Here is a 14,403-nt window from a genome sequence, read left to right as displayed (position 1 = left end):
AAAGATGATGATGATGATGAATTAAGAAATAATTTTTTTGATGAATATAGAGAGTGTGTGGAGAGTTTTTGCTTATTTTAAAGTGATTCTTCTAGAAATTATTTTGAAATGAGTGAGAATATGTGAGGCTCATTTACTCTAATGACAATTAATGATCAAACAATAATGGTTTGACTTAAAGCTACAGCGGAAAAAGGTTTAAAATACTTTAAAACGGACCTCAGGGCAAAGAAAAATTTCGGCATGACCTTCCCATAAGTAGGACATCCCGAAAACTCAAGCAGCAGTTTATATCAAAATATACTCCAACTAGAGTCGTTAAATTAAAAACCGAAGTTAAACAACATATAGTCGCACTGGCCAGGACTACGCAGAAATTAAAACTTACCAAGTACTCACCAGATCATAAATATCACATAGTCGACTCAGAACATCACAAGAACAACCAAATATCACTACAGATACACAGGCATCTCCCCGACAAATAAAGTACAATACATGACTAAGACAAACTCAAGACATACATATAGACTAACTGGGAGACTCCACTGAACAGAACCAAGCAATCCAACCTCAATCCCGAGCTCCACTGACGGAACTTCGGCTTGACACTGCAAAACGACTCGGGAGATCTACCATGGTGCCCAATAACAACCACAGCAGCCCCCCAGTAAACAACTGAGATTAGAATTCTTGTATGAAACAGTTCAACAATAACAACAATAAACATAAATCATGCATAATCATATAATAAAATGTAATATGCAATGCATGAAAGGCTCAACGAATAATCGAGATAACAGGAGCCAACAAACAGTACGATAACAACTGGAATAATGCTCGAGCAACAACACAGGGGAGCTACATCGTCATGCAGCTAAACCGCCCTGCCAAGTATGCGAGGTATGCCAAGCTGTGATGAATAACACCCCTGACTCGGCCTCCATACAGCTGATACGATATAACCGGATGGCACAACAGAATGAACTAGATGACACAACCCCAGCGCTCACCTCAAAAGGCTGCACTAACAACGGGATTGTTCAATTACATCTACGGTCTCATGTGTATAGGCCTATCAGCCACACTATGATCCCGAGATGAACAACAGTGCCAGATAACAATGAATATCAACAACGGCTAACAAGAACTATAGGGCTCAACATGAATGTCATAACAGTATGCCTATGCTAAATGCCAATAATATGTCACAATAATAAACATATATCACAACGAAGGCATTTAACAAATTACCACAGTCAACAAGTCATAAACACGATCAATGTAACACATAATGACAATTAAACATAATTTATGTTTTACCGTCGTATGTTACTGAGCTGTAACATACCTATACCAACTTGACAATCCAATAACAACTTCACTTCAAGACCCTCAGCCTAAACAAAGCAACAATAAGCCAATCATGAAAACTAATTTCATACCAATGTCCAATTTGGCAAAAAAAGCATAAAATTCGTAATTCGCTCAATATTAACTCAAATCAATATCCGCCAATTGAAAATGAAAGATAACTCGAATATCTAACTTTTTTAGAAGAAATCATCTTCCAAATCTCAGTAGATTAATCACAGAATTATCAAGAACACACTGCCACTCAACAGATTTTCGGACATAATTCTCCTACTGAGCAGTTTCAGAAAAACCACCATAACTTGCTCAATTCTTACTAAAATTTAACGATTCTGATATCATTACGAAGACAACACATAGCTCTACAACTTTTATTTTAACCAAAAACCCAAAATCTGAGTGCATATATGCCATTAAGCCGAATTATAGTAGGTGTTGTACACAGCTCCAACACAGAATTCCATTTTAACACGTTTTGGTAGAAAAATCATATCAAATCCGTTTCTTATCAAAATTTGATGATTCTAGTGGCTATAGAAAGCTAACAAACTGAACTACAAGTTCTATTTGAATCACAAGTCGAGATTCTTAACGCACGATACACAAAACTTCGAATTTCAGAAGCACAAAAACCGAACTCACCAAAATACTGCACAGAAACAGGACTCACGAAATGGAGCTTCGATCTGCTCGCTTCCTTGCTAAAAATTAGTGTTTTATGGCTCAAAATGAAGGTACTGATGTAAGGAAGACAACCCCTCAAACCGATCGAGATTTCGACGCCGGACGGAGGAGATATCACGACTTTCCTGCAGCTGCTCCAAGGGTTGCGGGAATTGGGTTTCTTCTTTCTTTGCTTTTTCCTTCTCTCACTTTAAAGGTAAGTTGTGTATAGGTATATGTATATTTATATATATTGTGTATTTGATTACTAAAATAGTAACTCAAGCCCATTAATCCCGGTCTGTAATTATTTTTCTCCCGTGTGTTATTTAAACTCTATATGTATTTTATATCGTTAAATTCTCCGATATTCTAAAATACATATTTTTAACACACTTCTTGAATTTATTTGGCATAAATAATTATTTTAATTTACAACTCAATAATTATTATAATTATGCCAAATTACCGGATAATTAATTATAGGGCCTTACACTTCTCCACCCTTTAAAAAAAATTTCGTCCTCGAAATTTCTGTTTATACACATACATCTTGCACACGATATAAAACCAAGAATACATTACTAAGAATCAAACAGATATGGATAAGATGCTCTTATATTCTCTTCTGTTTTCCACGTTGACTCTTCTAAACCATGCCTCGACCACTGAACTCGTACAAGTGGGATAACTTTATTGCGTAAAACTTTAACTTTACGATCCAAGATACAAAAATGATACTCAGTATACGATAGAGAAGGGTCGAGTTCAACCTCATCAGGATGAATCACATGAGACGGATCGGGCTCATACTTACGCAACATAGAAACATGGAAAACATCGTGGATGCCAGACAATGACTGGGGCAAATTCAAACGATAAGCGCAAGTCCCAATATGCTCAACAATCTCGTAGGGACCAACGAAACGAGGTGACAACTTACCTCTCATACCAAAACGAATAACATCTCTAAACGGAGAGATTCTCATAAACACAAAATCTCCAACTTGAAATTCTAGAGGTCGACGACGTCTGTTAGCATAACTAGCTTGCCGATCTTGGGCAGCTTTAATTCTCTGACAAATCAACTGGACTTTATCATGCATTTCCTGAACAATGTCAGGTCCAGTCAACTGCTTCTCACCAAATTCATCCCAACAAAGAGGTGATCGACATCGTCTGCCGTACAAAGCTTCAAAAGGAGCCATACCAATAGTCACCTGGAAACTGTTGTTATATGAAAATTCTACTAGTGGTAAAGCTTCCTGCCAACTGTCTTTAAAATCCATGACTACAGCTCAAAGCAGATCCTCGAGTGTCTGGATTGTACGCTCTGTCTGACCATCTATCAGAGGATGGTACGCAGTACTCATCGCAAGTCAGTGTACCCATTTCTTTTTGAAAACTAATCCAAAACTTTGATGTGAATCTAGGGTCACGATCTGAGACTATTGCAACTGGAACTCCATGAAGTCTCACAACATTTTCAATATACAGACGAGCCATTTTCTTGTACAAATACGTCCTCTCATACGGAATAAAGTGTGCCGATTTAGATAATCTGTCGACAATCACCCAAATAGCATCGAAATGACGAGAAGTAAGTGGCAAATGCGTGACAAAATCCATAGCCATGTGCTCCCAGTTCCACTGAGGAACCTCAAGACTATGCAGTAATCCTCCAGGTCTCATTCGTTCTGCTTTGACTTGCTGACAGATCATACAACGAGACACAAACTCAGCCACATCCTTTTTCATATTCTTCCATCAAAACTGAGGTCGTATAATATGATACATTTTCCTGCCTCCTGGGTGGATACTATATCGAGTACAATGAGCTTCTTAAGGATGGCTGCACGCAATTCAGGAATATCTGGGACAACCAATCTACCATTCAACCGAAGAGAATCATCTGAGTGAATTGAGAAACCAGATTGGTGTCCTTGAGATACTAACTCATAAGATTTCAGAACTCGATCATCAGTTTTCTGAGCTGACTTTACAATCGGAATCAACTCTGGCTCAATAGAAATCTGAGACACACAAACAACATTACCTTGGATTTGAAAATTCAACCCAGAGGTGCAAATATCCTCTCGTAACTTAGAAACACGAATCGATGACAAATTAACATCAACAACCTTACGACTCAAAGCATCGGCAATGACATTCACTTTTTCCGGATGATACTGGATCTCACAATCATAATATTTCAAAAGATCCATCCAACGTCTCTGTCTCATATTCATATTTGACTGAGAGAACGGGTACTTCAAGATTTTGTGATCAGAATAAATTACAAATTGCTCACCAAACAAATAATGTCTCCAAATCTTGAGAGCAAAAACGATATAAGCCAATTCCAAGTCATGAACAAGATACTTAGACTCGTGCGGTTTCAACTGACGAGAACCATAGGCCACAACTCTGCCATGCTGCATCAGTACACAACCTAATCCTCGATTTGATGCGTCGGTACAAACAACGAATCCCCCAGAACCACTTGGAATGGTAAGAGCTGGTGCAGAAGTCAATCTTTTCTTCAACTCAACAAAACTTGACTCACACTCATCGGACCAAATGAATCTCTGATTTTTCTGAGTCAGTTGAGTGATAGGTCTAGCAATATTTGAGAAATTTTCGATAAATCTCCGGTAATAACCAGCTAAACCCATGAAACTACGAATCTCTGGCACATTGGACGGTCATGCCCAGTTCAGAACAGCTTCCACTTTACTTGGATCGACAGAAATACCATGTTGAGATATGACATGGCCCAGAAGCACAACTCTATCTAACCAAAACTCACACTTGGATAGCTTGGCGTACAACTGCTTCTTTTGAAGAATTCGAAGAACTATTCTCAAATGTTTAACATGCTCTTCTTTAGACTTGGAATAAACAAGAATATCATCGATGAATACAATCACAAAACGATCGAGATATTTACGAAATACTCGATTCATCAAGTCCATAAACACAGCAGGAGCATTGGTCAAACCAAAAGGCATAACCAAAAATTCAAAGTGTTAGTATCTCGTGCGAAAAGCTGTTTTCGGCACATCTTCTTGTCTAACTCGCACTTGATGATACCCAGAACGAAGATCAATCTTAGAATACATCGAAGTACCTTTGCAACTGATCAAATAAGTCGTCAATCCTAGGGACTTGATATTTATTCTTGACAGTAGACTTATTCAGTTGCCGATAATCAATACACATCCGCATCGTACCATCTTCTTCTTGACAAATAGAATCGGTGCACCCCACGGTAAAGAACTCGGACGAATATAACCTTTACTCAACAAATCCTGTAATAGTTCTTTCAGTTCTTTTAGCTCAACAGGAGCTAAACGATATGGTGCTCGAGATATGGGTTCAGTTCCTGGCATTAATTCGATACTAAACTCAACTTCTCGCTCTGGTGGAAAACCAGGAATCTCTTCTGGAAACACATCAGGAAACTCACAGACTACAGGAATATCAGAAATCCGTCGCTCATCTTGCGATAGATCAACAGCATAAGCCAGAAAACCTTCATGACCAGAATTTAACAATCGATTCATCTCAATGGCAGAAACTAGAGGAATCTTGGCTTGAGAACCACGGCCATAGAAATTCCATTTAGGAGCAAAGCTGATGCAAACGTGGTTGTTCAAGCACCAAAGAAAGCATGGGAGTCGTTGGAGTTGCCCGAAGGACCTATAACGAGGGGACGAAGTAAGAAGTTTAAAGATGCACTTCAAGGACTCATGATGAGCTATCAAGGAAGTCCTACAAGTTGGATGTCTAAATTAGAGGAGGTTGGGAATCATGTGAATAATATTGGAGGTTTTTGGAATGTTATTCAAGTGCAATTGCCGAAGGTGGAGCGCACCCTCGCCAGTTCAGGGACTGCACCCGCGGTCCATAATAATCAAATTTAAGAGAATATTGCCGAAGCTATACCGCACCCGTGGTCCTGAAGGCGAGCGCACCCGCGGAAGGCGAGCGCACCCGCGCTCCTAAAAGGACCGCACCCACGGTCCTTTGCATCCGAACTTCGCCGAAGCGGCACCGCACCCGCGGTCCAGTATGCAGCGCACCCGCGGTCTATTGTCAACTTCCATGTCAAAGTTGCTAGTTATCTTCTTTAATGCTTTCTACACTACTTTTTATGGGTTTTATTAATTATATAATGCATTGTAATGACCAAAAACGAGATTATTAAATATTGATATCAAATACATTGAGTTCTCTCAATTTTCAAAGCTTTTAGCTTTGTTCTTCACAAGAAGAAAATCAAATCAAACTTATCAAAGATTTTCATCTTTGTGGCGTTTATCGATTGTTCTTCGCACGGATTGTCAAAACAAGTTCTTTGAAGGTTCGTTTGAAATTCAATTGTTTTATCGTTGATATTTGTTGCTAAGTTATAATCGCTTAGAGGTGAATATCACAAAATCGTTACTTGTTTCAAAAGATCGGGACAACATAATCGTTCCTTGTTTGTTATTGAATTGAGGGTGCGATTTCTATATTCGTGCTTGCCTTTCATTCGTACGAGGATTCGTATCATTTGGTATCAGAGCTTTGGCTCATTGAATTCAAGTAAGTATCGTTGTTGTTATTTTTCAGATCTGTCTCAAATTTCATTCTGTTTTCAGATCTGTGGTATCCTTTTGTTTCTATTGTCATATCTACCAAAAACAAAAACAAAAATTTGTTCTATTTTAAGTTTTGTGTTATCCTTTGTTCTATTTTAAGATCTGTGTTATTTCTATCATCTTTTGATAATCGAGAATTCCCGAAAAATTTGTTCTGTGTTATTCTGTCGTTCTTGTTTTTGTGCAATCCATGTGAAACAGTTGCAAGTGTTCACAAGTTGAATCTTGTTAGTTTGATAAAAAAAAAATAAATAATATATATATAAAGATTGAGCACACCTTTGAGAGAACTATCAAATTCTAGTGAAAAACATTTGAGTGCGAGTGTTATTTCTTTGGAGTGATCGTGAGAATTTGGGTGAGGAAAATCTTTTATTTCTACTAACATTTTATTGCAGGTACAAAATCTGAAATTAAAATGGAGAGGGAAGTAGGAGAGAGTTCGAACCAAGGGTTATCTAAGGTTCAAATGGAGGCGTTATTTGGGCATTTTAGTAGAATGTTGAGGGCCGAGTTGGATCCTTTATATGAGAGGTTGGATAGGCTTGAAGTTAGTACGAGTGAAAATAAATCTAAGCCTAAAGGTTTGGGTAGAGTGGATGAAGAAGAGAATGATTATGATTTGGAAGGAGAAGAGGAGAGCCAAAACGAGAATTGGGGTAGAAGCGGAAGAGGTAGAGGATTTGGTAGGGGAAGAAGAGAAGCCTTACGTGGTAGGTACGATGATGGGAATAAGGAAGATAATAACATAGGTAGCATTAAGATGAAAATTCCGTCGTTCCATGGTAAGTCGGATCCAGAGGCTTATTTAGAATGGGAAAAACGAGTTGAATTTGTGTTTGATTGTCACCATTATTCCGAACAAAAGAAGGTTAGGTTGGCCGTGGTTGAATTTGTTGATTATGCACTTATTTGGTGGGATCAATTAGTGACCACTAAGAGAAGATGCAATGAGAGGCCTATAGAAACTTGGGCGGAGATGAAAAGCGTAATGAGGAAGAGGTTTGTACCAAATCACTACTATAGAGAAATGTTTAAGAAGTTACAAACTTTGAGACAAGGTGTGAAAAGTGTTGAGGACTACTATAAAGAATTGGAAGTAGTCATGATTAGAGCAAACATAGATGAGGATAGTGAGGCTACTATGGCTCGTTTTCTGTGTGGTTTGAACAGGGAAATTCAAGACCAAGTGGAGCTTAGACATTACTTGGATCTAGATGAAATGGTGCAAATGGCGATAAAAGTGGAGCAACAACTCAAAAGGAGAGGAGTTGGTCGTACCACACAAACTGGGAATACATCAACACCTTGGCGTTCCAACGCTGTTAAACGTGAAGAAAGCAAGGTAGTGGTCAAGCCCAAAGTTGACATTAAACAGGAGGCGCCTAAGCAGGGAATGCAAGGTAAACCTGAAACTCCTATTAATCATTCTAGAGATATTAAATGTTTTAGGTGTCAAGGAATTGGACATATTGCTAGCCAATGTCCCAATAAAAGGGTGATGGTGTTGAATAATTATGGGGAGTATGAATCTCATAGTGAGGGAGATGATGGAGAGGATGAAGATGAGATGCCTGCATTAGAGGATCCTGATGAGGGATATGAAGCAGTTGTGGGTGAGGCATTAGTGACTAGGCGTATCATGAGTGCCCAAGTCAAAGAAGAGGAGACGAATCAGCGAGAAAACTTGTTCCATACTAGATGTTTTGTCAGTGGCAAAGTTTGCAACGTTATTATAGATGGAGGGAGTTGTACCAATGTTGCTAGTCTTGAGATGGTTGAAAAATTGAGCTTGCATACTTTGAAACATCCTCAACCATATAGGCTTCAGTGGTTGAACGACTGTGCTGAAGTGAAGGTGAACAAACAAGTTTTGGTTGCATTTTCGATTGGGAAGTATGTTGATGAGGTATTGTGTGATGTAGTACCAATGCATGCTTGTCATATTTTGTTAGGAAGACCATGGCAATATGATAGGCAAGTGACACATGATGGGTTTAGAAATAAATATTCTTTTGTACTCAAGAAAGAACCCATTGTTTTACTTCCTTTGTCCCCAAAACAAGTGTTGGAGGACCAATTGAAAAAAAATAAGAGAGATGAGGCCAAAAGAAAGAGTGAATTAAAAGTGAGATGACCTTTGAAAAGAAAAATGAAATGGCTAAAAACAAAAGTGATAAAAAAATTGAGATAGCCATACAAAAGAAAAATGAGGAAAAAAAAATGAGAGGAAAGAGACCAAAAAAAAAATATATATGGTCCAAAAGAGTGACATGAAACAATTGCTGCACACACATGATACACTTGTGTTGATTCTTTACAAAGAGATTCTCTTTAACACAAGTGATATAGCCGGAAATCTTCCGAGCATTGTTGTTTCCCTTTTGCAGGAGTTTGATGATATATTTCCGGAGGAGCTACCTCAAGGAATACCACCATTGAGGGGGATTGAGCACCAAATTGATTTTGTGCCCGGAAGTGCATTACCAAATCGTCCAGCGTATAGAAGCAATCCGGAGGAGACCAAGGAGCTTCAACGGCAGGTAAGTGAATTATTAGATAGGGGTTTCGTGCGTGAGTCCATGTCTCCTTGTGCTGTACCTGTTTTATTAGTTCCTAAGAAAGATGGCTCATGGCGTATGTGTGTAGATTGTAGGGCAATCAATAACATAACCATTAAGTATAGGCATCCCATACCTAGACTAGATGATATGTTAGATGAGTTGCATGGTGCTTGTATTTTTAGCAAGATTGATTTGAAAAGTGGATATCATCAAATTAGGATGAGAGAAGGTGATGAGTGGAAAACGGATTTTAAAACCAAGTACGGGTTATATGAGTGGATGGTCATGCCTTTTGGCTTAACTAACGCTCCTAGCACTTTTATGAGGTTAATGAACCATGTCTTGCGTGCATACACAGGAAAATTTGTTGTTGTTTACTTTGATGATATCCTAGTATATAGCAAAGACTTGGATGAGCATGTTAATCACTTGAGACTTGTGCTAATCACACTAAGGGCTGAAAATTTATATGCTAATTTAAAGAAATGAGATTTTTGTACAAACAAACTTGTCTTCCTTGGTTTTGTGGTAAGTTCGCAGGGGATACAAGTGGATGAGGACAAGGTAAGTGCTATTCGAGATTGGCCAACGCCTGCTTCTGTTGGTCAAGTTCGAAGCTTTCATGGTCTTGCAAGCTTCTATAGGAGGTTTGTAAAAGATTTTAGCACACTGGCGGCACCGATGACGGCAATGATTAAGAAGAACGTTCCATTCCATTGGGGCGAAGAGCAAGAGAAGTCTTTTAATATTATTAAACAAAAGTTAATTAATGCGCCTTTACTTGTTTTGCCTGATTTTTCTAATACTTTTGAAATTGAATGTGATGCTTCAGGTGTAGGTATTGGTGGTGTTTTGATGCAAGGAGGACGACCAGTGGCGTATTTTAGTGAGAAACTCAATGGAGCAGCGCTGAACTATCCAACGTATGACAAGGAGTTGTACGCGCTTGTGAGGACTTTGGAGGTGTGGCAACACTACTTGAGGCCTAAAGAGTTTGTGATTCACACGGATCATGAGTCTCTTAAGCACCTTAAGGGGCAGCAGAAGTTGAACAAGCGGCATGCTAAGTGGGTGGCATTCATAGGTACATTTCCCTACATAATCAAATACAAACAAGGTAAGGATAATGTAGTGGCTGATGCACTATCACGGAGGTACGTATTAATCTCTACCTTGGAGTCGAAAATCTTGGGATTTGAACATATGAAAGCGTTGTATTTGTTGGATGAGGATTTTAAGGAGATATTTGAAACATGTATGCATGGTCCACATGACAAATTTTATTTGCATAATGAGTTTTTATTTAGAGAAGATAGATTATGCATTCCTAAGTCATCAATTCGTGAGTTACTTGTGAGGGAGGCACATGGTGGTGGTTTGATGGGGCACTTTGGTGTGGCTAAAACTTTGAGTTGTTTGCATGAGCATTTTTATTGGCCACATATGAAACGTGACGTTGAGCGTATTTGTGATAAGTGCATTACTTGTAGACAAGCTAAGTCTAGAACACAACCACATGGATTGTATACACCACTTCCCGTCCCTAGTGAACCTTGGGTTGATATTTCTATGGACTTTGTTTTGGGGTTGCCTAGGACAAAGAAGGGGAGAGATTCTATATTTGTTGTTGTTGATAGATTTTCTAAGATGGCACATTTTATTGCTTGTCACAAAACTGATGATGCATCTCACATTGCGGATCTATTCTTTAGAGAAGTCGTTAGGTTGCATGGCATGCCTAGGACTATTGTTTCGGACCGTGATGTTAAATTCTTGAGTTATTTTTGGAAAACGTTATGGACTAAACTTGGCACAAAATTGTTGTTTTCTACTACATGTCATCCTCAAACGGATGGACAAACTGAAGTTGTTAATAGAACTCTAGGAACACTTTTGCGTGCTATACTCAAGAAGAACTTAAAGAATTGGGAGGATTGTTTACCCTTTGTTGAGTTTGCTTATAATCGTTGCGTGCATTCTACTACAAATTATTGGCCATTTGAAATTGTATATGGTTTTAATCCTTTGACTCCGTTGGATTTGATGTCTTTACCTGTGAGTGAAAGGTTGAACATGGATGGAAAGAAGAAAGCTGAATTCGTTAGAAGTTTGCATGAGAAGGTCAAGGATAACATCGAGAAGAAGAATTTACAATACACGAAGCAAGCCAACAAGGGAAGGAAAAAGATGGTTTTTGAAAAGGGAGATTGGGTGTGGTTGCACTTAAGGAAGGAAAGATTTCCAGAAAAGCGACGTTCAAAACTCTTACCTAGGGGTGATGGACCATTTCAAGTGCTTGAAAAGATCAACGACAATGCCTACAAATTAGACCTAGCAGGTGAGTATAATGTCAGTTCTACTTTTAATGTTAGTGATCTTTCGTTGTTTGATGTAGGAGATGATCAAGATTTGAGGACAAATCCTTTTCAAGAAGGGGAGAATGATGCAAACGTGGTTGTTCAAGCACCAAAGAAAGCATGGGAGTCGTTGGAGTTGCCCGAAGGACCTATAACGAGGGGACGAAGTAAGAAGTTTAAAGATGCACTTCAAGGACTCATGATGAGCTATCAAGGAAGTCCTATAAGTTGGATGTCTAAATTAGAGGAGGTTGGGAATCATGGGAATAATATTGGAGGTTTTTGGAATGTTATTCAAGTGCAATTGCCGAAGGTGGAGCGCACCCGCACCAGTTCAGGGGCTGCACCCGCGGTCCATAATAATCAAATTTAAGAGAATATTGCCGAAGCTATACCGCACCCGCGGTCCGAATGCGAGCGCACCCGCGGAAGGCGAGCACACCCGCGCTCCTAAAAGGACCGCACCTGCGGTCCTTTGCATCCGAACTTCGCCGAAGCGGCACCGCACCCGCGGTCCAGTATGCAGCGCACCCACGGTCTATTGTCAACTTCCGTGTCAAAGTTGCTAGTTATCTTCTTTAATGCTTTCTACACTACTTGTTATGGGTTTTATTAATTATATAATGCATTGTAATGATAAAAAACGAGATTATTAAAGATTGATATCAAATACATTGAGTTCTCTCAATTTTCAAAGCTTTTAGCTTTGTTCTTCACAAGAAGAAAACCAAATCAAACTTATCAAAGATTTTCATCTTTGTGGCGTTTGTCGATTGTTCTTCGCACGGATTGTCAAAACAAGTTCTTTGAAGGTTCGTTTGAAATTCAATTGTTTTATCATTGATATTTGTTTCTAAGTTATAATCGCTTAGAGGTGAATATCACAAAATCGTTACTTGTTTCAAAAGATCGGGACAACATAATCGTTCCTTGTTTGTTATTGAATTGAGGGTGCGATTTCTATATTCGTGCTTGCCTTTCATTCGTACGAGGATTCGTATCAAAAGCTAGGCCTGAAACGAACTATCCCTCGATAACAGTCAACACTGGCATGATTTGCAGTCAAAACATCCATACCAACGATGCAATCAAAGTCATGCATAGGTAGGACTATAAGATTCAGATATAGAACATTTTCATCGTGAAACAAAACCGCATTGAACACCACATTATCAGTGATAATCATTTTGCTCATCGGAGTAGCAACAGATAGATTGGAATTCATAGTAGTGGTGCGAAGATCATGCGAAACGACGAATGCATGAGACACAAAGGAATGAGATGCTCCAGTATCAAATAACACTCGTGCTATAAAACCACACAGAGTACAGTTACCAGTAATGACAGTACCTGGAGCTGCCTGAGCCTCATCCTCAGTCAAGGCAAATACACGAACAGGTGATTGATTTTGCTGACCACCTTGCCCTCTGGACTGATTTGAAGGGCGACTAGGCTGGTGGAGAGACTGAGATACTGCTGGGAATCTATTACTTTGAACTCCACTACCTGTCTGGGCTGCTTTCCCCGTCTTACTAGGACAGACTCTGGCAAAATGACCCGGCCGACCACAAACATTTGCAAACCCCTTGAACTCCAACACACTGATTACTGGAATGCTTGCCTCCACAGTGATCACAATAAGGTCCACTATAGCGATATCCACCACGGTTCCCTGAACTCCCCGAACTCGAAGAACTAGAACCAGGCTTCTTAAATTGCTTACCACGTGGACGAAGAGATGCGGAACCAGATTGATTGAACTGTTGCGTTCCCGAATGATGATGTTGGGTAGGAGCTCGATTGCCACTCCTCTTAAGACTAGCTTCAGCCCTTTTTGCTATTTCCACTGCTTCAAGATAATTCAGTGGCTTACCGGTAGAAACAAAATGGTGCAGATGATCGTTCAATCCTTCAATGAAACTTTCGATGACAGCAACCTGACTCGCAGCAACATGAGGAGCATATCTCAACATAGCATAAAAAATATCCTCATACTCCGCAACTGACATATCGCCCTGCTTCAAGTTATGAAACTCCGAAGCCTTAGAACTGTAAAATGAAGGAGGACAATAACTTTCCTTAAAATTCAGCTTGAATATATCCCACGATGGAACAATCCTCTGAGCATCTAAAGTCATCAATGTAGTAGACCACCACATTTTGGCACGATCTTTCAATTGATGCACAGCTAATCTCAATCGACGCTCTGAAGGATACTCGATCAAATCAAACAATTCCTCAATCTCAGAAATCCACAGTTCTGCTTTCTCAGCTCCCTCAGAACCACTGAATCGAGGTGGATGCATAGAATGGAAACGCGCAACTAACTCATCCATCCTAAGCTGGTCTAGATGATCAGCAGCTTGCTCAAAAAAAGTATCATCAACAACATGGACACGAGGTCTACCACGTCCACGACCTCGACCTCGAGCTAGAGAAATCTCATCAACAGGAATTTCTCCACCTCCCTCTATTCTATACGATAAAAAACCAAAACAATTAGAATGGAAGTAAACAAATCATATAATCACATAAGCATGTTGTCAAGTAGCATACACAGGCGCAACAACCATTTTAGTGCCAAGACTCAAGTGTCCTAAACTCTAGTTCGAGCGTATCCTAGTTTACGCTCTGATATCAAGATGTGAGGCCCATTTACTCTAATGACAATTAATGATCAAACAATAATTGTTTGACTTAAAGCTACAGCGGAAAAATGTTTAAAATACTTTAAAACGGACCTCAGGGCAAAGAAAAATTTCGGCATGACCTTCCCATAAGTAGGACATCCCGAAAACT

The 14,403-nt window shown here is 39.3% G+C and overlaps 2 protein-coding genes across 2 annotated transcripts; one reads left to right on the top strand and one right to left on the bottom strand.

Moving 5' to 3' along the window:
- Positions 1–7,191: 7,191 nt before the first annotated feature.
- On the top strand, positions 7,192–12,267 carry LOC142532337 (uncharacterized). Its single transcript, XM_075638655.1, is given in 6 exon segments — positions 7,192–8,811; positions 8,921–9,226; positions 9,305–10,875; positions 11,236–11,585; positions 11,646–11,701; positions 12,253–12,267. Coding segments are annotated over 6 exon segments (3,663 nt in total). The 5' UTR covers positions 7,192–7,446.
- Positions 12,268–12,604: 337 nt separating this feature from the next.
- On the bottom strand, positions 12,605–14,177 carry LOC142532336 (uncharacterized). The gene is made up of 3 exons (XM_075638654.1): positions 14,161–14,177; positions 13,328–14,079; positions 12,605–13,251 (listed from the first exon to the last, which is right to left on the bottom strand). Exons 1-3 carry the CDS (start codon positions 14,175–14,177, stop codon positions 12,605–12,607), a joined length of 1,416 nt encoding a protein of 471 aa, XP_075494769.1.
- Positions 14,178–14,403: the final 226 nt, after the last annotated feature.

Source organism: Primulina tabacum, chromosome 18 (assembly GCF_025594145.1).
Source record: "Primulina tabacum isolate GXHZ01 chromosome 18, ASM2559414v2, whole genome shotgun sequence".
Taxonomy (NCBI): domain Eukaryota; kingdom Viridiplantae; phylum Streptophyta; class Magnoliopsida; order Lamiales; family Gesneriaceae; genus Primulina; species Primulina tabacum.
The sequence above is the reverse complement of the archived record's forward strand: the minus strand, read 5'-3'. Positions and strand labels throughout refer to the sequence as shown.

Bases quoted from the DNA above. Each gene is read 5' to 3' on its own strand.
- LOC142532336 (XM_075638654.1), bottom strand. The intron at 13,252-13,327 runs GTAAGCAATTTA...ATATCGCTATAG, and splicing joins CGCATCTCTTCGTCCACGTG to TGGACCTTATTGTGATCACT.